The following is a 27,607-nucleotide window of genomic DNA, read 5'->3' on the forward strand; positions in this document are numbered from 1 at the left end:
TACAGTAAATTAGCAAATTAACATTAGAAAATACAAATATGGCTTGTGTTTTCAATTTCCACATCACAAGAATATAAGACAATGTAGCTATACGCAACAAACATCAACCATCTCAGCTCAGCTGCCACAACCATTCCAAAATCTACAGTGAACATCAAACTCGCTGGATTCAAGCATACACACACTATCATGGCAAAGAGCAAAGCAGAGATTTTGGCATATCATTCCAGCCAGCAAAAGGCTCTTATTATTTAAATAAAGAGAAGCTGCAATGTGGAAACAGTTTCTTTTGACAAAATGCAGAAACACTTGCAAGTATTGCAAAAAGCTCTGAAAGTGTGAGAAGGCATGCTGAACTCTCTGAACAAGCAGAGGCAACACATGATTCTTGACATATATCTAAGCAACATGTAATAAATTACCAACCTAACCGGTGTTCTGCATGCCAGCAGCAATACCCTTCATGGTCAAGATAAGGGTGTCTTCCAGCCCAGGGGCGTAATCGCTCGTGGGATTCAACTTCACTAATTCAGCAGCTGGTTTGCTAGAATCCATGACCTCCTTCGACAAATGTGGCCCCACCTTGACATGGAAACTGGGGTCCCTGATCTGCTTCAGTGTACAAGCTTGACAAACATTTAGAGTGGTTATGTAAGAATCACGGAGACATAATCTCTGCTTCAAGTAAGGATCGCCTTCAAGAAGATCCTTGTGGCCAGCAACCTACAAAAATTTCCACAATTCACATTTCAGGACCATATATGTATCTTTGATGACTCAACATATATATTAACAAGATTGTAGTCATCCAGAATCATAGCAAGCCATATCCATCAACTTTGGCATTTTAGGGATTCACCAGGATATATAACAGATGATTATAGTATGAATGTTACATAACTTGAATTTCATTTGCAACAAGATTAATGAGCCTCAGAATGTAAAGAAGCACCAAATATAACTTTAGGCACTGTGGCTTTCTGACTGATTTCTTGGTACAGAATTAGAGAGTTCTTATCAGTAAATATGACGATAAATAAACAGGGCACTGCTCTGTTTTGGAGGTTTAGACCTACTTCAATTAGCTTCTTCTGCTTCTGTTCTTTGGATGTACTATAGACATTGAATGTTTCAGTATCCAATATAAAATCAATTTTTTCAGTATTGGAAAATGAAATATATTGCAAGTAGGATATATAAATTCAAATAATTCTTCCAAGAAATTAAGACATGCTCTATAGACCAAATTGAGCATGCAAACTACAGACCCCACACATAAAGAAGCACAGACACAGATCTTATCCCTAAACTGTCACAGATATTCACAGAATATAACATGTTTAAGCCTGCCTGTTGAGAAGGTCAGGAAGTCTGCCATCAGGTTAAAATCAAGAAAACTCAATTTATGAAAATAATCTGAATTTGATTAGAATTTCTTTTGGAACAATGACAGTGCATAACAATTACTGAGGTGACTTTGTCCAGTGATTGTATCTCATGGAAATGTAGCATGTCTAATACAAGGTATGCGTAATTTGTATGAGCTGAATGGCAACCATTTGTTATAGCTTAAGCGGGATCCGGAGTGGGACTGGTCACTTGTAAAGCAACCAGTGCCCGAATAAAGCAAGTCATATGCCCTTGTTCTTGGTAACAATGACTGAGCAGTAACCACAAGAAGTTAGGAAACTAATTTTCCTCCCAACAGTTCGAACAGGTTATCATATTTTTTTTACATCAAACAGTAGCAGCTGTAAGTACCATACAAGATTTATGCTCCTCTACATTCTCAAATAACAAGACAAACCAAAACCATCCCACATCCTGCAATCTAACAATAAGCGTAAGATATGCAGAAGAGTAGACTTCACCTCAAGAAGAAGGCGTTTTGTCTCTTCATAGTTGGTTCTCAGTCGCTCCCCAAATGGCCATAAATCTTCAGACACAAGCAATTTGTCGTATAAAGCAGCAATGCCCGGATCTCCCTTAGCAAAAACCATCTCCACCAAGTCTATTGTGACCCTGAAAAATGGCCATTCATTGTACATTTCTCGCAGTGTATGAAGATTTCTGATATCCTTTTCCATGGTAAGCTTGAATGCTGCACCAAATCCAAGCCACACAGGAAGGTGAAACCTTGTCTGGGTCCAAGCAAAAATCCACGGTATTGCACGGAGTGATTCTATGCCCCCACTAGGTTTCCTTTTTGATGGCCTGCTGCCGATATTCATCCTGCCATATTCCAGCTCAGGTGTTGCCTATCATACAATAAAGAGATTATCATTTTCATAAGAATATTTATTATTTCCTATAGAATGAAAATCAAAATAAACATGTAACATCTTGCACTAACATATATACACATAATTGCCTGATACAAAAATGACTCAGAATCATGAAAATTTTTTGAATCGCTTAATGTACAGATATGATCAAAAGTATGGTTATTGCTCAAGAACTATGGCATAATATCCTACTTCAGTATCCAAGTAATTTCTAAGTGGCCTTTGCCAAGGATTTGAATAGTATAGGAATATGATATGCTTCAGCAACCCCTTATTATTACCAAGAATCGGAGTATCAGACAGCATGAAAGATGGTACTGGAGAAAGCAAAGGAGGCAGGAGGAAATATTAGCTACAAAGTTATATGGTTTTTATCTTTTAAGAAAATGCCTCCCCAAGTTGGTAGCCGCAAATCATGAAAGCAAGATTACTTACCAGGCGGAAGTATTCAACAAAGCGTGGTTCTTGGAAGACGATTGAGCGATATTCCTTCGTGGCCACCACAGCCATCTCATCCATCAGAGCACGCCATTCTGGCTTTGGAGAAATTGGAGGACGCATGCCATGTTCAAGGGTAGCAGCTGTGAAACGTTGGAGTGTTCTAAAGCATAGATGTTCCTCTCCAAAAGATTGCTCAATGACTTCACCTTGAACTGTCACACGAAGCGATCCATGAATAGTGTCTGGCGGCTGAGACAATATAGCAAGATGAGTAGGACCGCCTCCTCTCCCAACTGTCCCCCCTCGTCCATGAAACATTGTCAACTTCACTCCATATTGCTTAGCGACTTTTATAAGCTCCTCTTGAGCTTTATATAATTGCCAAGCTGCAGAAAGACGACCAGCATCCTTCCCAGAATCTGAATACCCAATCATTACCTCCTGCTTGCCATCAATCCTATTTCTGTACCAGTCTATTGAGAAGAGGCGGGCTAAAGCTGCAGGTGCTGCCTCAAGATCTGCTAGCTTCTCAAACAATGGCACAACTCTCAACGGCTTCTTCACATGGCACTCACGCTGCAAGAGCTCAACTGCAAGCACATCTGATGGAGCAGTTGCCATTGAGATGATATAGGCCCCAAAGTTGTCAGCAGGAAGTTCCGCTATGACATGGAATGTATCTAGAACATCAGCAATTTCCTCAGTTTGGGGAAGGTCAGGACCAAATAGAGGGCGCTTGCCTCTAAGCTCAGACAACAGCCACTCCTGACGTTGTTCCTCAGGCCAATCACGGTATGATCCAATACCAAGATGCCTAGTAATAGCATCAATGACATCAGTGTGCCTATCAGATTCTTGCCTGATATCTAGTCTCACAAAAGAAAGGCCAAAGGTTGATACTTGGCGCAAGAAGTCAAGAAGACTTCCATCAGCAATAGGTTTGTCGCCACAAGAGCAAAGTGATCTGTAACAGAGTTCAAGGGGTTCCAGAAACTGCAACAGAAAACCAATTCATAATTAGCAAAACAAAAAGAATATAACATATTTATACACTAGTGTGTAAATAAAAACACCTACTTGCACAAGCATTTGCATAGATAGATGGAAAATAAACTTCAGAATGAAGATAAGTAAACTGCTAAAACAAAATGCAGCTTAGAAAGAAAGTTCTCTAAGAAAGCATGCCTTATTGATAGAAGTGCCATGTTATTGACATCATTTCTTCATAAAAAATTATTTTCAGATCAAATAAAGAAGAATGATGCCTATTCATACACACATATTAGTAATTAATGAAGAAGTATGGACATTTGTTCCTGAATTTGAACAAAAGCATTGATAGAAAGAACCTGCTCAATATTGGTAAAGGATGCTTCCTCGGGAATGTCAGAATATCCACTTGACAATAGCTGACGAGAACGCTCACGTGTATTATATAGTTTATCCCTCACATCACCAAGTATAACACGATAAGGTTCATTTGGAGGAATTTGCTTCCAAAACTCTGCACCAACAACATTTATACAACAATTAGAGCACCGCACTAAACACCAGAACATTTAAAAGAAGCAATGCAATCGCAAGATTTTTCAATTATGGATTTTAAACTGATCAAAGCCTATCAGACAAGATGGAAAATTTACTAATGACATGGTCAGACAGTAAAAATAAGGATGCCTGGCAAGTCTTCCTGAGCCAGAAGATAAGTAGGTCATTCTATTACTCAAGAATTGTGTTAGAAAATTTACTGATAGAGGCATCAAGAATGGTGCATATACCTATATAGTGTTTCGAATCTTTTTTTGAGGACTGGTGCAGTTCAATAGCCCGAACTCGTAGTTCATCACTGCAGCGCCACATTGACAGCTAAAATAAAGAAAAAGACATCTATTAAGTAAAAGATACCAAAAGAGAGTCTGTTTACAGAAGCAGGACCAGATGGCTTGTGATACCTCAAACATTAGATCTTCAATCTGGGAGAAGTACAAGTTCGCAGCCATCATTCTAGCCAATAAGCATACATCCCTTGTAACCTCCGGAGTAACTCTAGGATTTCCTGCATAACACATTTAGGCATGATGTTAGCTAATACATAAGCAAGCAGCGAATGTCCATATCTCCTTGATAACTAAAATAGACAAGTCTAACTTCAAATGAAATCATATAGCCAATTATATGTTACAAGATAGGACTGAGATTTTAATGTCCAGTAGATCTGAGAACAGAACTCAATCATCCCCTCACAACCAAAATTCATTGATCTTCGCTAAACAATTAGAAAAACTTGAACTCTTCAAAGAGTTCCCCATCCATTCAAATGTAAAAAGATGTCTATGAAAAGAAAATCTTACCATCACGATCCCCACCCATCCAAGAAGAAAATTGAATAAGAGGAGCATTGTAAGGAACACGCTCATTGATCCCAATGTTCTTCAGAGCCGTATCAACACGACGCAAGAATTTTGGGACACCCTTCCAGATTGTTTCGTGAAAATAACTCATCCCTGCCCGCATTTCATCCTGTGGAGTGGGTGGCGTCCTTCGGATTTCATCAGTTCTAAAGGCAGCTTGAATCTGCAAAAAGAAAACAAAAGCTGAGTTGCACATGAAGCAAAGTAAATAGGATAGGAATCTGGGTTATGAGCAACATTAAAAGAAAAATGAAAGTAGAAATTAAATGATGAGTCCTTTTACTCTTTCCCTTTTTAAAGGTAATAAGGAAGATGTGGGAAACGATAACTGCAAGTACAAAGATAGTAGCTAACATGTTGTGCACGGGTTCTTTCAACTTGATTTGACCATCTACCTATTATAAGCACATTAACGAATTAAATGAAAATTTTTATGGTGCTGCTGGCTTGAGAAGATTATTTTGACAAGAAACTACAATCAGGATTAATTTTTATGGGAGCAGAATACCAATAATAAAAGTCTAAAGTGCTTTTTCATCAAAGTATGATATTGAACTATAGCACTGATATTCAAAGTCTAATCACTTATGTTGAGTTATCTCCTATGTATGTCATGTGTGCTCCAGATGCAGATCCACATGGGCCACACATCGAGGAGTTCATGTTATATAAAGTATAGGAATTAATAATTAGTGGAAAGGTCAGAGTTGAAAAAGTTTAAACTATCAGAGTTCCCCAGATGAAACTCTAAATGATGATACAATAAACATGACGCTAATTACCTCTCTCTGAAGAGCTTCATCAAGCTCCTGCTTCTCATCGGGAGTAATGTCCTTGGCATTAAGCTGTTCCAAACAATTTCTTATCCTGAAGAAATATTATAAAAATGTAAGAAAACAAGGATTCACATCTATACGACTACACACGTATACATAAGCTCTGAATGCCATTATAACTGTCTGGTATATGTTTTAACAACAAGTAAACATAGTCCAGCCCAATATATATGATTCAAATAAAGATTTCTATGCACACTGAGTGTAGGAAAGAAGAACTGATTCAGAAATGTTTAGAACTTTCATAAGAAAAGGCTTTATGCATAAAATAAGAATAAAGAACATCGAATAAGAAATTTCTTGAAAGCATTTGTCAGATAGACTGATCCAAAATATTCTAGAAAACCAGTGGACAGACCTTGCATGCTTCTGAAGCAGTGATCGGCGGACCGATTGAGTTGGGTGTGCAGTGAAAACCAGATCAACTGTCTGGTTCTTGAGAGCATCAAAGACCTCCTGAGGTGACTTCTTCAGCTGCACAACAAGTCTTTTAAAAGTTTCCTCAATGTCCGACTCGGTGGTTGCGGAATTCTCATCAGCAAAATCTCCCTTCTTCCGCTTGATCCTCCGCCGATGGGCGATCTGGACCTCCTCAGCCAAGTTGGCCAAGTTAAGCATGTGGGAAAATGAACTGGAAACCACAATAGAATCCCCAGGATCCAGACTCGTGAGCACATTCCCCAGCTCATCCAGCTTCTTTGGATCCTGCTTCCGCTCATACTCGGCAGAAAGTTCATAGCACTCTTGAACCTACCAGCAGAAATCATAGCTTCTTATAAATCTACCAGTATTTCATTTCCAATTAGCTTGAACTACCAAGATATCTTACTCCGATGGACGCACTAAAAACCGTAAGCTAAATCACACGAGCACAAAGCGGAGTTTGAATTCCACGGATTGAAGTGATTCAGTCATCAAGATCGAAACAAGCACATGTCATCATGGATATATATCTTGCATGAGTTTTATCTCACAGACACACCAATGAAAAAGAAAAAGAAAAGGAAAAAGAAAAATCTTGTATGATCTAAAGTCAAGGTTTAATTAATTTCAAGGAATCCGTTTTTCTTTGAATTAAAAAAAAAACCAGCAACCAGCAAGAAATGAACTTCCTACGTTTGATCTAAAACAGGTCATCAAAAAATTTAACCCACAAGTCAGTAGAAAACTCAGAACTGAGGGGGAAATCCCAAGTTTTCAGTAGAAGCGAGATGGATTTCCTCCGTTACCAACTCTAAACTGAATTTTCTAAAGCGAAGCAACAGAGTTCACAATCCCAGACCACCGTAACAACACTGTAACAACAAAAGAAGAAAAAAGAACGGATCTTGGATACCGTTTCTCTGATCTCCTCGCCGTGCAAGTCCTGGAGGATGTCAAGAAAGCGATCCAGGAGCAGGGCGTCGTATTCCACCAGCTTGTCGTCCTCCGACACCTTCCCCGGGGCCAGAAGCCTCAGCTTCGCGTCCATCGACGCATGCCTCTCCAGCGAATTCTTCGACATCTCTCTCTCCCTCTCCCCACCTCTCTCGCTCCCTCGCTACCTTCTATAGATTATATAGGGAGACAGTCAGAAGGGTCCAAAACTCGAGAAGCCCCCCTTCCTCCCCCTTGAAGAGAAGAGAAGAGAAGAGTAGAGTAGAGAAGAGAAGAAGAGACGAGGTTGGGAGTAGAGTGGAAGGAGCGCTCCTTGGCTTTTCATAGACGAGACGCTCTCTTTGACCATCTATGGAAGCCCGTACGATTATCTTTCCTCTTCCCTTTCAGCGAAAACGATTAAAAAAAGGCTCGGATTCGAATATTCCATGCCGATACCATGGTACGTGGCCTCCTCCACCTTCCTTCGTTCATTAATTCAGCGTTTAATGAGGTAGCGTATATATCGGGGAAAGATACCTTAGTAATTATATTTCCTTTTTTGTTGAATAAGTAATTAAATTTCCTTTGTAAAATATATTCTTTCTATTGTTTCCTTTTTTTAAAAGATTCGGAGGGATTAATTTTTAAATTTTAATTTTATTTTTAATTCGATGTCCGCCGCACCTTTCCTTTTTCGGGCTGACCGTCGCGCAGACCATGTGCTAAAAGAATCGAACTGTTTACTAGATTTGTCGTCTCAACTGACCTGCCGGCTTGGACTAACTTGTCAAAATTGGAGACCTCAAAACAAATTTACGAGCTCATGGAGAATTGGATTTTATGAGAGAGCCCAGTCCTCCAAATTAACTTCAAGCTTTTAAAGCTTTCAAAGCTTCCTTTAAAGCATCCTTCTTCAGCAACTTCATTTATTGGACTCATCTGGGCCCGGGACAAAGCTGTGGCCCGAAATATTTTTTCTTTATTGTCATGCGATCATCATGTTCTCATCTTTCTTCACCGCAGCTTGCATATCTTTTGGTAGTGCGAATAATAGTAGTAGACAGTAGCTTATTTATTCATATATCTATATATTTTTGTTTTATATATCTCTTATTTATCAATTTATCTTTGTACTTCTTTTTTTCTATCTTTATATAAATTATCAAAAATTATAACTATTCCATCATTCCATGTATCTCAAGTAATAGATGTAACAAAAAAAATCAATTAATAGTTTTGAAATCTTGTAACTTCTTTTTTAAAATTTTCCCTGAATGGTGGGCTATTTCACTAGTTGTCTCTTAAATGAATGACGTTCTGCTCTTTTATAATTTGTCTTTGTACTAGCTATATGATATGATTATGAATAATCATATCATATATAGCTAGTAATTTTAAATGTCTTTTAGGTTCAAGTGGTGGATTAGCAGTAACTGTCAACGTAAACGTGGCACTTCTGTCTTATATAATCATTTCATATATAGCTAGTAATTCTAAATGTCGTTTAGGTTCAAGTGGTGGAGTAGCCGTAACTGTCAACGTAAACGTGACACTTCTGTCTTATTGGAAGGGCCATAGAAGCCGGGTTTAAAGCTCAAGAGGGCAGCGGCCATGAGGGAAGCGATGCATGCACTTCCCCTCCAATAACCAGTGGAGTCCACGTCGGGTACCCATTTATGAGCGGAACGGAGGTGGTGCAAATCCATTCCCGGTTGGTTGGCAGCACGCAAATAGCACCTCGCAGAGGACACTTCGCGCTCCAGCCTTTCTCGCACCAAACCCACTTGGTCGAACAAGCCATACCACTAAGGGCCTGTTTGGAGAGGGACGGAAAGAAAAGAGTGTGATGAACGGCCGGTCCAAACCTTAGGGAACGGAAAAAAAAACAAATAACAAAAAACGAGAAAAAAATCCTTTTTTTTTTTTTAATAAGCCGGTTAGTATGAGTACATTCAAGAAAATTAGAAAAAAAAGATATCGAAGAGAGGGTGGAGCAAAGTCATAGCCCTCGCACAACCAGCCGTCGGAATGCTGCGCAACGAATGAGACGACCCAATTAGCTGCGTTGTTCATCTCACGGTAAGCATGAGTAACTTGGAAAGCCACACAGTTTCTCAAAAGATCTCTAATGTCCTATAGCAGCAGGTGCTCATCCCCTGCTTTCACGTAACCCTGAATCTACCTGATCACAGTAGCCGAGTCACCTTCCAAATGGATGTGTTTCGCCCCTAATCTGACCTGCGTATAGGTGATCCCTTCCCAAGCAGTTCTAAACTCGGCTCTAGAAATAGAAATATCATAGAGACATCTACCTCTTGTTGCAATCAGTCTGGAGTCAGCATTTCTAATCACAAGCCTTGCACCTCCTCGGCCTCCCTCCTCAAGCACACTCCCATCAAAATTTACTTTGAGAAAGCTTGGAGATGGAGGCTCCTAGAAGACAAAAATCGTCTAAAGCGCTCTAAGAGCTGAGTGGGGGCTTCAGATATTCCTAGCTATCCTAGATCCTTCGACGGCTTGATTCTGAGCAAACTCCTCTGCTTGAATAACTGCCCTGACAGCCATGGTCCTCAAGCTCTGTCTCTGACTCTCGAAGGTTCTAGCATTCATGTCTAACCATATATGATATGCAACATAGGCAGTAATGACACCCCCAGAACTCACGACCGGTGTACTGATGGATCCCTTCAAGCAATTAAGGAGAGACGCTACCAAGCTCGAAGACTGCAAGAATCTCTAGTGGCCCCTTGTGAACTGCCACACCTAAGCAGCTCTCATGCATCTCTGATCAGTACATGCTCAATGGTCTCCTCCTCCTCCTTGCACCAGTCACAAGTGGAAGGGATGCTCATACCCCACCTGCTAAACACTCCCCTCATCGGAAGGCAGCCCACGCCACCTTCTAGAAGAATAAAGAGATTCGGGGGTGAACTTGGAGCCTCCAAAGCCATCCACCATCCATCGACCGAGGCACCTCAACTTTGTACAACTCTCCAAGGTCGCTAGTTCTCACCTTGGATCTACAAGTCGAGCACTAAGTCCTATTGTTGGGTCCTCCCCTCCTAGGCACTAGAACGGCCAAGATCCGCTCTGCTAACTGATCACTAAAGAAACGCTGGACCTAAACCGCATCCCATCTCCTCTCGCCTTATTTGAATAAGTACCTCACTCTGAGGCTCGAGCACTCCACATCAACCATGGTGGACCATAATCGAATAGAAATATCCGTCATCCAGGAGTCGTTGACCACATCAATCAACTAGCTATCCCCAACAATCTACCAAATTCGGGCCGTCACCTTCGGGGTCCTAGAGCATACCTCTCGCCAAATGAATGAGCTGTGATAATTAGCCTGGAAATCTGCTGCTACGGTTCAATCACCATACTTGGCCCTTATCAGAGAGCTCTATAGGCTATCTGGCTCAAGCAAGAATCGAGCAACATGTTTGGCCGCCATCATCTTCCTCCTCATTAGTAGAGAGCAGATACCCAGACCCCCACGGTCTCAAGGCTGACAGATCACCTTCCAAGCCATAAGATGAAGTCCCCTCCCGCCATCTCCCATACCCCATATGAAATTTTTAAATAACTACTCCACCTTCACCAGGGAGACCTGGGCATAGCTGTTTGGGTCATCAAATAAACTGAAACCGAACCGAGAACCGATGTCACTAAAGTCGCTCTTCCCATCATGGAGAGTATTTTCGCCTGCCATCCTTCTAGCCTCTACCTAATGCCCTACTCGATCTCGTTGCACTCTACCATCCGTAATCTCCTCCCAATGATGGGTACACCTAGGTATCTCTAGCTGTCAGCCTACTCCTCCATACCCAGGATCTCCCTAATGTCGGTCCTAAGATGCTGCTTGGTCTTCGGACTAAAGAGGACACCGGACTTGGATAGGTTGATCTGCTGACCAGAAGCAATGTAGTAGCCCTCTAGGATTCTTCTAAACCTTCAAGCATTCTGAACAGTAGCTCAATCGAGGAGCAAGTAGTCATTTGCGAAAAGGTGAGAGATTGACTCGGCGTGCGGAGTGGGTCTATAGGCCTCAAGATTCTGTGTCGCAGTGGTAGCCTGGAGAGCTCTGGACAGGGAGTCAACACAAATGATAAAAAGATAAAGAGACAGAGGGCAACCTTATCGAAGGCCAACTATGGAGTGGAAGAAAGTTATAGGCATGCCATTCACCAGGATGGCGAAAGACGAATCCTAAATATAGCCCATGATCCATTGGATCCACACCTTATGGAACCCAAAGCTTGCCAAGGAAGAAGATAAGAGGCTCCAAGTCATCCGATCGTAGGCACGCTCCATATCCAGCTTGACCCCCAAGAGACTCCATCGACGTGCTCTCTAGAGGTCATGCATAAACTCATGTGCAATCAGAATATTGTCAGATATGTTCCGACCACCCACGAAGGCCCCTGCTCTAGCCTAATGAGTTTAGGAAGAATCCCTCTGAGTATGGCAACCATAACCCTCGCAACAATCTTGTATAAGGTGGAACATAGACTAATGGGCCTGTAATGGCCCGGCTCAGTGGCATTTAGCCTCTTGGGGAATAAAGTAACAAAGGTTCTCTTCCATTTCTGAGACAACACTAAAGTGTGAAAGAACTGTTGAATAGAAGCCACCACCTCATGTTGAATAATGGGCCAAAATCTCTTAAAGGATAAGGGAGAGAAACCGTCCGGCCTAGAAGTTTTACCAAGGACCATACAGCCTCATGAACATCCCTAGTCGTGATCGGCCTGGTGAGATTCTCGTTCTCACCCTCCGAGACCCTTACCTCGGGCGTAGGATCAAAGGTAGGACTATCACCCTCCTGCTGGCCCGTCCAACTCGATCTGAAAAACCTGAAGAAGCTTCCGGCAGATACTCCTTGCATCCTCTATCATCTGGCTATCATTGTCTCTGATGCTCCGAATTTTGTTCCTCTGTCTTCTTATCTCCCTCCAGAATCCATTGCATCCTGAACTTTTGCCGCCAGAAAGTCTCCTATTGGCACAAAAGTGAATGATGCAATGCCAGCTGTGCATGGAGATCAGCCAAGTCCCAAGTAGAAGGACTCCTTGCCTCTCCTCCTTGGCTTGGAAAGAGGCGATGGAACCTTCAGTCTCCTCCAGTCTCTTGGTAATGTCACCACCCTTCTCCTTGTTTCACCTGCGGAGGCAGCATTTGAGTAGCTCGAGCTTGCAAGTAACTCTGTACAGCACATCCCCCTTGACCGTTGTGCCCCAAACCTCTTGAACTAAATCCCAAGAGCACAGATATGACAACCATATCTTCTTGAAGCGAAAGAAGGTCTGGTGAGGGATGAAGGGTTCAATGCTGATGAGAATTGGGCTATGGTCCAATCCAATGTGTCAGATGCTGGACATGGTAGTCCGAAAAATGTTGGATCCACCCCGTCGTGGTGAAGGCCATATTAATCCTCTCCCAACCTCTCACTCGCCCCTGCCGGTTGCTGCACCATGTGAACCTTGAGCCAATGAACCCCAAGTCCACAAGACCATTGATAGAGATAAAGTTCTGGAACTCCCTAACCTTGGGCTTGCCTGAGAACACCTTCCCCCCTAGCTTCTCATTTGGCCCATCAATACAATTGAAGTCTCCGGCTACCAAGAAGGGAATGCCTTATTGTACCATACATGAAACCTCACTCCACAGCTCCTGACGCACCTTGTTATCTTTATTGGCATACAGAGCATAAAAGCACCAAAGAATACCATTACCTTCAGTAATAACCATAATAGCTTGATGATTGCATCTATGAAAGATGTCGAAGGTGGAAAAATCCAACTTCCACATCACCACAATGCCCCTGAATAGCCCCTAATACTCAATGGCCAAAAAGCCCCAAGAGGGAGGGAAACAAAACCTTGCCAACTGAACGCTCTGTCTAGACAACCTCATTTCAAGAAGAGCACACACACTTACCCCATTCAACTACACAAATCTTCTAAGGGATGCCAGGAAGGAAGGCATGCCATCCCCTCTACAATTCCAAATCAACAACTTCATTTAGGGTCAATCGAGTCCTCCACCAGACATTTCCTCCCATCTGATTCGCTGATCTCCCTATGGCCCATTGCAGACCGCCCACTACACTCGGCTAGAACATAGACATCTTCTTCCGCAGTCGAGCCCATCACACAGCCTTCAACCTCCTTACCACACTCCCATGATCGGACTCCACCGCCTCCAGCTCCTTCCCCCTGCATCATCGGCAACGACAATAGCACTAGGATTCACCGGTGGCGACTTACGGCCTTCAGGTTGAGGATTCGTACAGTCTGATTGGGTCGAGCCACCACTCACTTCCTCCCTCACACCGCCTCTTGACTTGGTGCATCTTCCAGAGCAGCTGATGCCCCCTCTCCAGCTGACAGAGCAAGGCATAGGGGGCTGCGGGGTTCCGACGATGAGGGGCCTCTTCCTCCTTTGAGGATGCAGGGGGTCGCATATCTCAGGGGCTTCATCCCCCGCTGGGCCAGAGAGAGGCCGACCTCTCTCGGGCCCGATGGCTTTTGATCCATAGCAGGGCTTCTGCCTCGCTTAAAGTGGCCCACTTGAGACGTAGCCTCCAGCATCGCTACATCCACTGGCCTAGTCCACCTCCACAGCCATCTGGGCTTGGCTCGCATCAGCAAGTGAGTCGACCCCAACTTCCGACTCGGACTTGAGTTGACTTGCTTGTTTAGCACACGGAGTCGAGTTCGAGATGTAATAGCCCTTCTCCGAAGATCATCGGGGGGCTACATTTGATGGCTTCTACCAGCCATCCAAATCTGGTGGTGAGCTGAGCGAGCTCGACAGGTTCCTTGGCGAACTTGGGCTAGAGTGGGACGAGCCCGGGCCAAAGGTGGACTCCGAGCCAGACTCAATCGTCTTCCTCAGCCGCACCCCGCTCCTCATCGGGTTAGGTTGCCGAATCTTGGTCGTTGCAAGCCACGATTCGAACATAGGCTTCCCCATCAGCTTTGCACCTTTCTCCTCCATCGATGTCGCTTTCTCCGGATCCGTCTCCACCACCATAGGAGTCGGCAAAACCCTAACTCGCCCATGGTCTTCCCCCTCCATCGCCGGCACAAAGAACTGACATTCCTCTTCTTTGTGACCTATTCTCCCACAACATAAGCAAAAGGCTGGGACATTTTCATATACAAAACTCTGCCAAAACACCCTATTCCACCCCCTAATCTGGATACCAGGAATGAGAGGTTCCAGGGCATCGATTTCTACCTTTACTCGGGCGTACCCCAGCTTCTAGAGCTACTCGGTGAAGTCGTCGAGTGCCACCGGCAGGCCCCAGCAGCCGCGATCTCCATTATTGAGGTCTTCTCCCAGTATTCCAGGGGTAGGCAGGGCAGCCAAACCTAGACCATAGCCCTTTTGGCCTTATTAGTACCCAGTATAAAGTTCGGAACCTAGGGTTCCATGGCCATTAGGTGCGCGGCCACGAGCCATTGGCAAGGGTCGCATCTTGGTCGCGCTCTTGCCGGAAGCAGAAGACACATAGCTCCTCCACCAACGGAAAAATTTCAACATCATAATCAAGTTTACCTCGGGTTTTGAAATCTTGAGCGACCCATTCCAGCGGTACCCTCCGCCCCAAGCGTCGTGGAATGATCACCGCCAACTCCTACCCTCTCTCGAGGCTTCGTCATGATCCATGGGCAGCTCCAAAGCTTTGGTAATGCGCCTTTTGAAGAGTCTCAAAAGCTCCTTATCGGTGATTTGGTAACTCGTCCATGTCGGTTGCCGGAGAGGCCCCTTAAACCATGCCAGACCAAGTTCGACTCCTCTCCTCCTGTCCACGATTCATTCGATCCTCGCCACCAAAAGCCTCCTTCGTTGGCTTCACCTTGCGATCGGCCATGCTCCGTGCCAACTGCCCGTTCTCCCAAAATACCCAAAACAGCATAAATATTAATGCATTTGCGACACAGAATGCGACCTCGAAAAATCAGCAAGATCTTTTTTTGCCCCATGAACCCATGACGCTCTACCTCCCACTTCACCCGCTCTTTCATTTCCTTTCTCCCTCCGACCTATCCTGTCAGATCCGATAGGTGCTCTGCTTCTCCCAATCAGACGCTAAATCTATATCAAAAAATTTGTGACAGATTTTTTCTTAACAAACAATTTTCCATCATTTCTATTGCTCAACCTAGTCCTCATAATTTCAACAAATGATCTATTCTATGTAAAAAAAAAAAAAAAAGAAGCTACCAGCTTTCAAAAAAATTTAGAGCAAACTTAAGGATATTTCTAGCTCTCTTCCAATTGTCCAATTTTTCGTTTGGTTTCATTTTTTTTAATTTCTTTCTAATTGATCTTGTTCTCTCTTCCAAGTTATAATTTTTTTTTTTCTATTTTAACAAAAGCAGGGTGGTTCCTTTTAGCCTCTCTCTATTATAAAAAAAAAAAATCCAGAAGTACTTTCAAATGCCAACTTTGAATGTGACCTTAAATTGTATTCAAGGAATTGCCATTGTTTCTACTGTTGCAAGTAACCAATTAGATGAAAAAAATGACACTGCACAATAGACATTTAAAGCTAATTAGACTGTCAAAACTTGAACACTGAATTTCTCCTATGGTACCATAACCAGCGTAAAAGAATTTATCAAAAAAATAATTAAACACCCCATTTTTAATGGGTAACATTATCACTTGATCAAAAAAAATAGCATCATACATCTCCACCATGGTTCAGCTGACAGAGAAATCCAAGTATCTTTCCCCTGGCTCCAGACTAACTTGAAATTTGAAAATTTGAAGAAGCAAGCAATAAGGAATCATTATAGTTGTTCAAGAACTAAGCACGAGGTGGCCTACAGATGCAGTAAAAGTAACACAAAAGCTCTCCATGGTAAGTGAAGCGGAGGAACTTCATTATGGCGAACTATAAGACCAGAGATTTCACTTTTGATTAAATAGAAGCAATTGTTTCATCATCACGCAACTACCAACTGATGTTTTCTATCCTCAGAGATCATAATGATAGCACGACACGCTTATTTAATCAGCCACTCTGATTAACAGATGATGGCAAAAGCGATATATAATACATGACGATGCACCAAATTTCTTCACCAGGATATGAAACTGATTTAAGATTTAACAAAAAATTGGAAAAAAAAAAAGAAGATATAGGACGACCTGCCAACTATACTTACATTACAGAAAATGTAGCTATTCACATTTTAACAACATGCTTCAGCTGGTAGTCAGCTGAATGTGAAGATGAATGCTCATACATGCTTTCCAGTTAGGTCAAATGGTCACCCATCACTCCAGTTATCATCATCACCACCCTCGTCACTACCCACAAATGCCTGATTAAATGAAAATGACATGAGACACGAGAAAATCATAAGATTAAAAGAAGAGGAAGGGGGGGAGGATGAAAGAAAATGAGACAAGCACAACCTGGCGAATTGCATTTGCCTTCTCCAAGATTGCAGCAACATTGACATTGGTGGTAGGTTGTGGAACATTAGTTGGCTTTGATGTTGTGGCACGCTTCAGATTAAATGTCTGCAAATTAGCAGCATTGACACAAAAAGCAGTTTGATTAATGAAAATAGTTAGCACAACCCACTGAAAGCAAATATTTGCTCTTATTAACTCTTCTGTCTAATCAGTATTGGCAATTATATTAGGAACTCAATCATTTAGGATGCCGGATGCTGAATTGCCCAAGCCTCAATAAAATTCAGACAATGAGACCGCATAAGAATCTAATCCTGAATACGAGGAAAATAATCAACTCACCAAATGGATTCTGGGGTAAGATTATTTATTTTGTCTTTTCATAAAGTCATTTGTTTTATTTACTTGTCCTTTTCAAAGAACCAGCCTAAAAGGTGTGTCCCTTAGCAGTTCTTAACCCAAGAGAACCACCAATACTGAAAATACGCTGGGATAGCCTATCAGCAGACAATAAATAGTTGCCAAAAAATAATGAAAGGAGAGCCCTCTCAAATATAGACGAAAGTTTACCTTGTTCCTTATCTGATGAAGCATCTCTTCCTTATTGCTAGTACTCTCATTTTCCAGTTTTTCGTGTCCATTTAGTTTCTGCTGATCATGCTGCAGATATCGAGTATACATGATGAAAACATACATCAGAGACCACATTATACATTTCCAAAACCTTTTGAGTTAATTGTCCTTTAACTCATTTAAGAATCAGTCATGAATTGTACAGACAACCAACTTGCATGAATTGCAGTTTCATGAGTAAGGGCATTTACGCTGCCTTTCCACCACAAAAAACAAGATACTTTGATTCAATATGGTTATTAAAAAGAGCATCAGATAGAAAATGCTTTGCCATGCCTGTTAGTGCAGTTCTGTGTGCTGAACTACCAGTGGCTGGCAACCCAATATTCATCTTACCCATACCCATGTATGAAACTTTTCATGGGCGAAAAATCAGCCCCTCCTAGTATCACGGGTTTTCCTTAACTGTCGTCCCTGAGATGCATTCCCTCCTATTTAGCCAAAAGACTAAACTCTTTAATATTTAACATTTGAGAATACTCTTTAACATTAGCAATTTCTTTAGTATCACCAATTCTAGAATCATGGATATTTTGATGAAAGGGCAATCGTCCAGAGAAAATAACATGTAAAGAGGAGGACTAAGGGCAACTCAGCTGCTTTAAAGTTAATTTTAAAGCTTTGGCACCCCACCTAGAGATGCAAATAGGATAGGTTGGGTCAGGTTAAGACTGAATCCAACTGACAAAATATACAACCCTTACATGACCAACAGAATTGATAATCAACTCGACTTGAACTCAACTCCAGAATTTCTCTTCTTTCTTTTCTTTTTTTCTTTGAGATAATAGGAGGGGGTTTCTACTGCAACCCAATTTATCGAGGCAATAAATTTTAAAGAGGTGTAGGTGAAATTGAACCCATGTCATGGGTAACAACTCTTAGGAACTTTACCAAGGGAACCAGTTGACACCTGCTAACTCTAATTGTTTCAACAAAAAGTCAATTTGGGTAGGGCTTTGTCAGGGTGCATCAAGTCTGATTTGTTCAGGTGGGATTTATGTTAGGTCAGGTCAAAACCTAATAGCAACAAAATAAGAGATAGATTGGTTGGGAGCCCAGATTTATGGGCTAGAGCTTGGATCAGGCTGGGGACCCTATTTCGGATATCTGGCAGAGTTGGGTTGCCCAAGCCTTCAACTCAAACCCATTCCGAGTTGAAACTGGGTTGACATTTTCCAACCCAAACCTGAAGCGAGTTAGATAAGTATGGCCTCAACCCCTCTCCAACCCAAACTACGGGTTTGGTGGACCTAGGTTCAGGTCCCCTCCAGCACAAGTCATGCCGCTACCCCAAACTTCATCCCCCCATTGACTTCCTTTATGCAGATGATACTACTTGTGCTTATTGTTGACTAGCCACATTATAGTAATGTCAGATCTAAAGTATGACATTGCACTAGAAAATCTTACTATTGGATATTCAGCAATGCTAATTTGTTGATGATGGTAATGAAAGAGAAAGCAAACTGATACCGAGATTGAAACTTACCTTGTTCCTGATTTGATGGAGCAACTCTTCTCTTAAATCCAATTCCTTGTTATTAGCAACATGATTTGACTCTTTGTGCCCGTTCAGCTTCTGCTGATCTTGCTGCAAATAACAGATAAAACATAATAAGAAAAAGAACCAAGCATGTTACATATTATAATACTCTTGACAGCTGAATGTAAAAAAAAAGGAACCAGATAATAAATTAACTATTACTGTATTCTCTTTGAGATGTGGTGCAATCACCGCAGAAATATGTGGTGGCTTTTTTGGAGCACTTTGTACTTGCTGCTGAGAAGCAAGTTTTGGAGTTTGTAGACCACCCAACTGGTTAACACTGTCACCAGTATTAGCATCCCTATCCTCTCCTGAAGCAATTAATGTCTTCATTATTCTCCACTGCATTGGAGGGAGAGGTGGCGGTGGTGGCAGCTGATCTTGGGATTGCAATGTAGATGTCACTGGATCATCTCTTCCTTGTTGATTTTTCAAAGAGATAACAGATTCAAGACCTGGGAGGTCCACTATCGAACCAGATTGAAAAGACCCTGTGCCTTTCTCAGCCTCCAAATACACATATCTGCCGACTGTATCTATGCTGGAATGGTTCAATTGCTCAAATCCCATGTAGCTAGAGAGGGATGCTGTTGAAGATGAAATTGCTTGTGAATCACCATATATCTCATGGTCTTCACATCCATTTCTTACCTCTTGTTCCCATAGCTCAGAGTTCGAATACGAGCGAGGGCTGAGAGGATCCTCAGAAGAATATGGACAAGATCTACAGAATGTGTCATCATCTGAATCAGAGCCACTGTCTGGCAAAGGAACACTGGACCTTGGAAGCAATTGAAATGATGGAAACATCAAATCTTCAATGCTTTCATGGAGATTGCCATTGGGAAATTCCAGTTTCAATCTGGAGTCCAAGCCATTCAAAGGCTGAAAAGAGATCTTCATGTGTTCAAGTGGCGGAGAGGATTGCTCTGAGTAATGTGAAGTAGAAGAGAGAGACTTTTTTAATGATCCATTGCCAATCTTTTCTTTGGTACTCTCTTCATTGGACTCCTGAGATACAACTCCAGTTGGTACCTTCTTGTGGTTATTCGCAAGGCAGCTCTCATCTGACTTCCTTTGTTCAGCATTCGTCACTCCAGTCGGCATAGGAATATCAGCATATATAGGTGATGCTTTTCTTTGAAGAGTATTTACAAGAAATCTCTGTGCAAGGCCAGTAAAACTGGATGACATAATGTTTGTGCTTGGGCCAGCTTCACTGCATTGTGACTCAATATTATGAGCAGCTGATAGTTCAGCTTTAGGAGCAACACCATTGTTTCTTGTTACAACAGGTTCATCAGAGTGAGCATGAATGCTAGTAAAAGATGGGGAACAAGGTGATATCTGCTTGACAGGCCTACCCTCATGTTCATGTGTGTTGAAAGATGGGGAACAATTGGATGGATCATTCTGTTGCACCACATCATATGTTCTGACAAACAATTGATCACCACTTAAATTACACTGGACTGAGGAATTCGAAGTACGTAGTGTCCCAGCCATTTTGTCCATAGAGCCAAAAACATTTGATATGATTTCATTCGGCATATCTTTAGTGTCTGATTTGGAAGCTAATCCACTAGCATGCAACTTAGTCTTCCCTGTGTAGCTTGAAAGATCACATGCATAACTTTTAGGATCAGATACAATATTCTCGCTTGCAATATTTGGAACACCAAGGTCTGGAGGTTTTGAAGGCTCAACTCCAAAAAGCCCAGCATTTGTCCAGAGTTTAATGGAAGACACGTCAGCAGTATCAACAGAAGGAGAATGTTGAGAGATGGATGTTTCAACAGGAGCTTCACTGCCCAACCTGGTTTGCAAACTAGGAATGCTTGAATCAGCAGATGGATCACCATCAATGCCTTCATAGACATTCATTCTCATAATATCATGAACATTATTTTCAGAAAAATCATTGTCAACAGAGCACTTTGAGGTTGAAGGCGAGTCAGTCATGTGAGGTGACTGCATACTGTCCAGACAATCTGAAGATACTAAGTTTGAAAATTTTGGAGACAGATCTTGGCTCAAGAGCCCATCAGATGCATTCAGAGCTTCATTATCATGGGAATCAGGAATTTTCCCCGCTGTCTCCAGCATCTCTCTAGTTCCAGATTCCATTCCTTGAGAACTAGAGTTACACACTGAGTTCACTTCCCGTTTGGTTTGGCACTCTGCTTCTGTCTCTGTCTCAGATTCTAGTGTATTGAGTGCATCCATATAGTTGTCTGTCTCACTTGTGATTTCATCAATGCGGTTTGCACCAGATAATGATACTGATACTTTAGCAATATCAAACAAAATGTCCTCTTGATCTGAGACTCTAACTTTGGTATGATCCACTTTTGGTGGCTCAGAGTTTACTGGCAGAGACTCTGAATCTTGGACCTTATCCACAATTATGTCATCACATGATATGGGACTTGCAGCCTTAACAATTTCAGTTTTTTCATCCCAAGTAACAGAAGAGTATCTGTCAATGCTTTGCCCTTGCAAAGAATCATGTTGAGAATTATCTTCTCCAACATCTCCATTAGGTTCATCATGTAAAACAGAAGCACAAGAACCACTGTGTTTCATATCTAACTTAGAATCAGAAACTCTATCATATTCTTGGTCATCAGACACCACTGAACGGCTTGTATCCAAAACTTCTTTAACACAGCTCGACCAAATCTTTGAACCAAAAGACATTCTTGATTCACTAGCAAGTTCAGGATTTAATCTCATATCAGGTGTCGATAAATTCTGGCTTGAAAAGCTTCGTGCATCAGTGCTTGGAGATGCAAAAGGTGAGCTGCTAGCTAGGCTGTTAGTTTTGCATATATCAAATATATGATTAGTTTAATATTCTATAAAGAAGAAGACAGGTACTGTTTACTAGTAATCCATTCTGTCTAGAATCAGAAGAATCTACCAGCTATTGTGCCGCGATATGTGTGCTGCATGAACTTCTCCATTCCTCAGACGCGATCCTTTTCTCTGTATATACTTGTATAATACACAAGATTTTTAGGTTCTCATTTGTGAGAATAAAACTCTCGGTCATCACATGAAGGCACAGCTAACAAACCTATAGTCGATGCTTGTGGTTTTTAACTATAAATCATAGAAAGTATGACTAATTGGAAAGCCTGTATATTCACACTATAATTTTTATCTAAAATGGCTGCCAGTCCTCAACCTAAAATAATGGATGATTAAAAGTTTTGCAATAACTGCACAGTGAACAAAGAATGTCCTACCATGGTCGGAACAGTCCAGCAGAATTGATCCTTCCCGAAATTACATAGGTTTAAGTAACACAACATGATAGTTGTCAAACTTGTGCAGTGCCATGCAAGAATCAGGCTGGTTTTAGTAATATTTAACCCTTTGGGAGTGTGAGGGTAAGGGGGTGTATTTCCAGCTCTAACCAAACACATTTAAGTTCAGCTAGGCATACTGCTTCTAGTTATAAGGTTGACTAATATATTATTATTATTATTATTATATATATATATATATATATATATACACACACACACATTTTGCATTTCTTTTCACCTTGTAAGGCCTTTCAAGTAGTTCATCTGACAGAGATTGGAGGGTTGGACTCAAAAAGAAAAGCAAAAATTGCTTGTACCTTGATCTTCTGAGCTTTCTTTTCTTTCTGTGCATGTTCACCTTTCTCTGATTCTGACAAAGTCCAAACTCTCTTAAAGTAGGATGGATCTGAATATTTCTTTAAACAAGCACCAGCACCAGCACTATCATATCTGAAAAGTACAAGCATATTATTTATATGATTAGAAGAAAAATATAAGTCTTTCCGACATATAGAACACATAAATTATAAAAAAATCTCACTTGTCAAGCAGGTACAAACGTGGTGGATCACGACATTCTTCATAGAAATCCATCATAAAGCATGGCAATTCATTAGATAGGAGGCGACTCTGCTGGTTTTGGAGATCGGCATGCCAGACACAACCTGACATTGACATTTTGCCATCAAGGAACTAAACTACCATGGTCCCATTCTTAACTTAAACAAAAATAATAATTCCAACCGTCAGTTTATTCAATGTATCCTGGCAGCATATAATTGTAACATATAATAGCGTGAAGATGCTTCATGCCTGTATATTGCAGAGAAATGGTGACTCATTTATCTATTGCTGTCACAGTGTAAGAAAAGAAGTTTGGATTTTGGCGAGTCCTTTTCATGTGCATAGGGAAGCATCAAAATTGTTTGGTGAAATTCAAGACTGAATCTTGGTTCACCGATAAGTGCATGAAGGCTCTTCACAAGCACACACATTCAAATCCTTTGTCACATTAAATGGAGAAAAACAAGATGATCAGTGAAAATAAAGAACAGCTCCTGACAATGAGGTGGAAGCTGATGTTATGTTTACTAATACAAAAGGTAACTTTTGTCATATTGGTAAATATTGCCACATAAACAGGCACTACTTAATATCTTCTAGTTTGCAGCTTATTATCTTTGTCAGCCTTTTTATTGCCCCTATTTTTTTTCTTGGCAAACACCTTGCCAGTCCAATTCAGTTACCATGCATGATATTATCTACCTACAATTATATCGATTAGTTATTAAATTTAATACGGTATAACAAAAAAAATCTACTGTTTCTCATTTTTAAAGAAAACTTTGCTTAGAATGACTTCAGTGCGTAATCATGAAGATAAATCCTCCCAAATGACTATGAACAAGACATCTTGCTACCAGAGAAGCGCAGAGGCTAAGTTCCTCTCTATGGTCTACTAAGTACACCATACAATGACCGGCAATTATATATTAATCTGAGAAAACACAAAAAAAAAGAAGCCAAACAAGGCTGGAAAATTTTAAGACCATTCCAAGATCTCAATGTGGACCGGTGTGCCCAACACGTATTACCCATATATCAATAGGCACAGGTATTGGCAGAACAAATGACCAGACAGCAATAGCTCAGATTGTAGCTTTGAACCAATTGATCTGCAATCTTACAATTAAAGCTTACTTGTGCTAAATCAATTGGATGCTTATAATCAGCATAGGTAGAAGGCTTCTACTTAAGGTCTCCAGAGGATACTGACATATAATAAACTAATGCAGACCCTATATTGACAAGAAATGTTAAACATACACAATTAACAAGAATCCACTGAGCACTTTCTCGGTAAAAGGGGGGAAAAAGAATCTATTGAGCAACTGTATTATGTTCTTGATCATACAGTAATATTCATGGGTATGATCTGAGCCTTTGGAGATGTGAGTTGCCTCTCCACATTTCATACTTGCCACAATTTTTGAGCATCATAATATTCAATGAAATATATAACTTAAAACTATACAGCTTCCAACATCAAGAACAACTAGACCATTTACAATGAGGATGGGGTCAGCTTAGATGACAACTCTAAGCAAGATGAATCCACAAAAGAATAGAGCAGACTTGCACAAAAGCTGAGTGCAGAGGAAAAGCATTAGGAATATCTGTGGCACTTTTGGACCTGCAGTAATAGATATTTGACAGCATTTATGCTAAAATAGCTTACATAAATCTGCTACCTGCTACATAAGCAAAATGTATATGGCTTGTTTGACCATGAATGGCCTTCTCAAGTGATGGAAGTGCTCCTTCTATGTTCTTTACTCGAGTCAACATTTTACGCCCCCTTGCAGCTGTCGTTGTCACTTGTTCATGCAGGTCATGGAAAACATCCGCAGCAAACCTACAAAATAGCAAAAAGGTTGTCTCAGTACAAGCATGATAGTTCACAGTTTACACATAGTGACAGGCCAGACGACAAATAAAGAAGAAAAAAGAGTTGAAGTACAAAAGCTAGCAGTTCATTTTAGCAAAAACCATAGATATTATGTACAATCTAAGTGAGCACCTGTACAGGTGAAGTTTGGAAGCATACTAACAACCAGGATATCATTTTAAATTATGTTAGCACAGGGCACATGCTATGCACATGGTAGACAAAGGACAATGAGATAATAATGGGTTTCAATTATCCTACCACCAGCAAAATGTTTGGTGACTAAGGCGTATGCGCTCATACACTCATTTTTGTTGGCATCTCTGTCTCCTCTCTCTCTCACACACACAGAAAAAACAACAACAGTAACAATCCCTGCACATGAAAATTCTCTCTTAGGAGAACAAATGAGAGGTGTACTAGTTGAGCTTGAGACAGTCTGTGGCCTAGCTAGCCTGACCATTGATTTGCCATAGGGGAAAGTAAAATAGCCATTTAGATAGTTTAACCACCAACGACCCTTTTACATCATGGTTTCCTGCTAATTCTTAAACCGTCATGTCTAGGCTCCTGGCATGTTGTGCCTCATTAAGTCCATTTCTTCCCTACACTTACTTACCCTTTAATCCCCATTGATAGCCCAGTCATCAAAATTAGGTTAATGTCCACAACAGAGAGGACTCACACTCTTATATCCTAATTGTTCAACATCCAAACCCTGATATTGAACTAGTTTGGATGCAAAACCATGAAAGGAGGAACCATCTTTGATAGTATGCTCAGCGCACTTCATTTTGCCTCTACATGGCACCTCCAAAAACACTTTCTATCCGCTCCAATCCCTAGAAACAGAAAAGATAAATATGTACTTCTTACATAAAGAGCCTATTTTCCCAAAAAATAGAAAGAGTACTGTATTTTCCCAGAGAAATTCTTGATGGTCATACATAATCACACACTACCAATGCTTGAACAGTCATTTTTAAGTCCCACGTAGTTTGTGTCAACCTTGTCAGTTGGCATCAACTCTCTTAACAACTTAATGACCATTTTCTAATGCACATCTTCAAAATCCAACTCAGTAAGCCAAAGCTCAACCTAGTCCAGCTAAACTGTCTTTGTCCACTAGGCTGTTCCAACTAACCCACCACAACTACCGCTAACTGCTGACTTCCCACCTTCATCTACTCTTTCTGCTACATCTCCTTATAAGCATTTGCACATGTACATCTCCAGGATCCCCATTCTGCATTAAGAGGAAGCCCTTCTCCAAATCGAAACATTTCAAATTCCAGTAATAATCTCCAATTACTCCTCTACCATTTTTTTTCGACCCTCAATTCCACCCTATGAAAGAATCTATGAAAGAAACTATCAGCTGGCTTATCCAAATCAATCAGAATCCACAAAACGCCTTCCCAACTATCTGAATCTTCAATCTCCTTACCTCCATCTGGTAATCAATTTCTAGAAACCCAACATAATCCTCAAAATCTTGCCCAACGACCTACTTTGGAAATAAATCTGCACCAAACAATTCATCATCATGCCAACTTATTCTTCATGGTATACCCCATCTAGCTAGACAGTTCACCGACCCGATTTGAAACAGACCACAATCACCACTCACAACAACATGCTCACTTGAATTGTTCTAGACATGGAAACCCTCCAACCCGCCCAACCACCCCCAAGTGGTTTTCCTTCTAAATATATTCCATAAAACAAGTCCCATTCAACAAATTCTTGGAGTGCCCTTCCTTTTCCAAGAAATTAAACTAAAAACATTCGAGGTAAAGGAAAGGAGTATTAAAAATAATTTTTAAAAAACACACAAGCACACGCATATAAATTCACGATATAGCAACAATATACCGTAAAGCGATGCAGAATATGAATGTTGAATTGAAGCGAACTAAAACATCTTGCCGTAACTAAATCTTTTAAACCTACAAAAACAAAAGAAGAAGAAGAAAATATCTTTTAAATTTCCAAGGGCATTATGATACGCAATTGAGTGCCAAAGGTCCGCACCGTTATGCAAGAAAGACAAGAAATCAAGAAATCAAGAAACAGAACGACAAGAAACAAAAGAAATAGTGAGGGGGAAAAAAACAAGAAGCAGCAAGAAAAGAAAGAAAAGAGGAAGACGAATTACTCGGCGAGATCGCCCAGCTGCCTCAAGATCCCAACGAGCCCCGCGACCGCAACCCCATCCAAGAGAACCTTGGAGTCCTCCTTCTTGGCCGGCCCCCGGTAGAGCTCCGGATCTCCCAGCCGGTATTCATTCCTCACCTCGAACCGCACGAGCGGCATCCTTGCTCCCTCCCCTCCCTTTCTTCGCTCACCGCGGAGGAGGAGGACAAGCCGTCTCCGGCTGTGATCTGGCGAGCGAGAGACCTCGAAGCCCAGCTCTCATCGCCGAAGCAAAGCCAAGCGATTTATTATCTAATAATCCAAAGGTTTACAAGAGGACAGTTGGGCGGCGGTGGCCGGACCGACAACGACGGCCTAACTGTCTGAACTCGGCGTTCTCTCTCTCCCTCCCTTTCTCTCTCGCCGTTTTGGTGCGGCCGCTCGCTCGTTGCCTTCGCCCCAAGGCACTGCCATTCCCCTCATTCGGAGGACACACCCCGGAAGCATAAGTAGGCTCTTTTTTTTTTTTTTTTCACACAGAGACCTCACACAAACCTCGCGTAAGCACTGTCTACTGAGTCAAGAGACAAGTAGGTTGTTTCCAGATGCCCTCAGTTAATTAGAAAACGACTTGTTAGCACCCAATATGCTTTTAACTTTAAATTATCTAATAAAAGAGGAAGGAAAGAAAAGGGTTGTCTTAAATGATCATTTATTATTACTAAATCTCAGTGGCAGTGGCAGGGAGGC

The 27,607-nt window shown here is 41.4% G+C and overlaps 1 protein-coding gene across 1 annotated transcript; it reads right to left on the bottom strand.

The window, feature by feature from the left end:
- Positions 1-211: 211 nt before the first annotated feature.
- On the bottom strand, positions 212-27,408 carry LOC103723066 (uncharacterized). Its single transcript, XM_089923565.1, has 21 exons — positions 26,880-27,408; positions 24,525-24,688; positions 22,814-22,937; positions 22,590-22,722; positions 21,882-21,946; positions 19,118-21,773; positions 18,902-19,003; positions 17,347-17,436; positions 16,774-16,881; positions 16,630-16,679; positions 12,192-12,333; positions 7,310-7,513; positions 6,332-6,723; positions 5,920-6,004; positions 5,078-5,300; positions 4,679-4,782; positions 4,505-4,592; positions 4,076-4,230; positions 2,721-3,719; positions 1,872-2,258; positions 212-723 (listed from the first exon to the last, which is right to left on the bottom strand). The coding sequence occupies exons 1-21, from the start codon at positions 27,035-27,037 to the stop codon at positions 427-429; spliced, it is 6,726 nt and encodes a 2,241-aa protein (XP_089779691.1). The 5' UTR covers positions 27,038-27,408; the 3' UTR covers positions 212-426.
- Between the last annotated feature and the right edge of the window lie 199 nt (positions 27,409-27,607).

This window comes from Phoenix dactylifera, chromosome 5 (genome assembly GCF_051530095.1).
Source record: "Phoenix dactylifera cultivar Ajwa chromosome 5, Ajwa_hap1_PhDact_Kaust_v1.1, whole genome shotgun sequence".
NCBI lineage: Eukaryota > Viridiplantae > Streptophyta > Magnoliopsida > Arecales > Arecaceae > Phoenix > Phoenix dactylifera.

Coding starts and splice junctions, on each gene's coding strand:
- LOC103723066 (XM_089923565.1), bottom strand. CDS start 27,037: ATGCCGCTCGTGCGGTTCGAGGTGAGGAATGAATACCGGCTGGGAGAT. Junction 21,774..21,881: donor ATATCGCGGCACAATAGCTG/GTAGATTCTTCT, acceptor CAAAACTAACAG/CCTAGCTAGCAGCTCACCTT. Junction 12,334..16,629: donor GATGATAACTGGAGTGATGG/GTGACCATTTGA, acceptor TTGTGCCAATAG/GAGACTTTCTGGCGGCAAAA.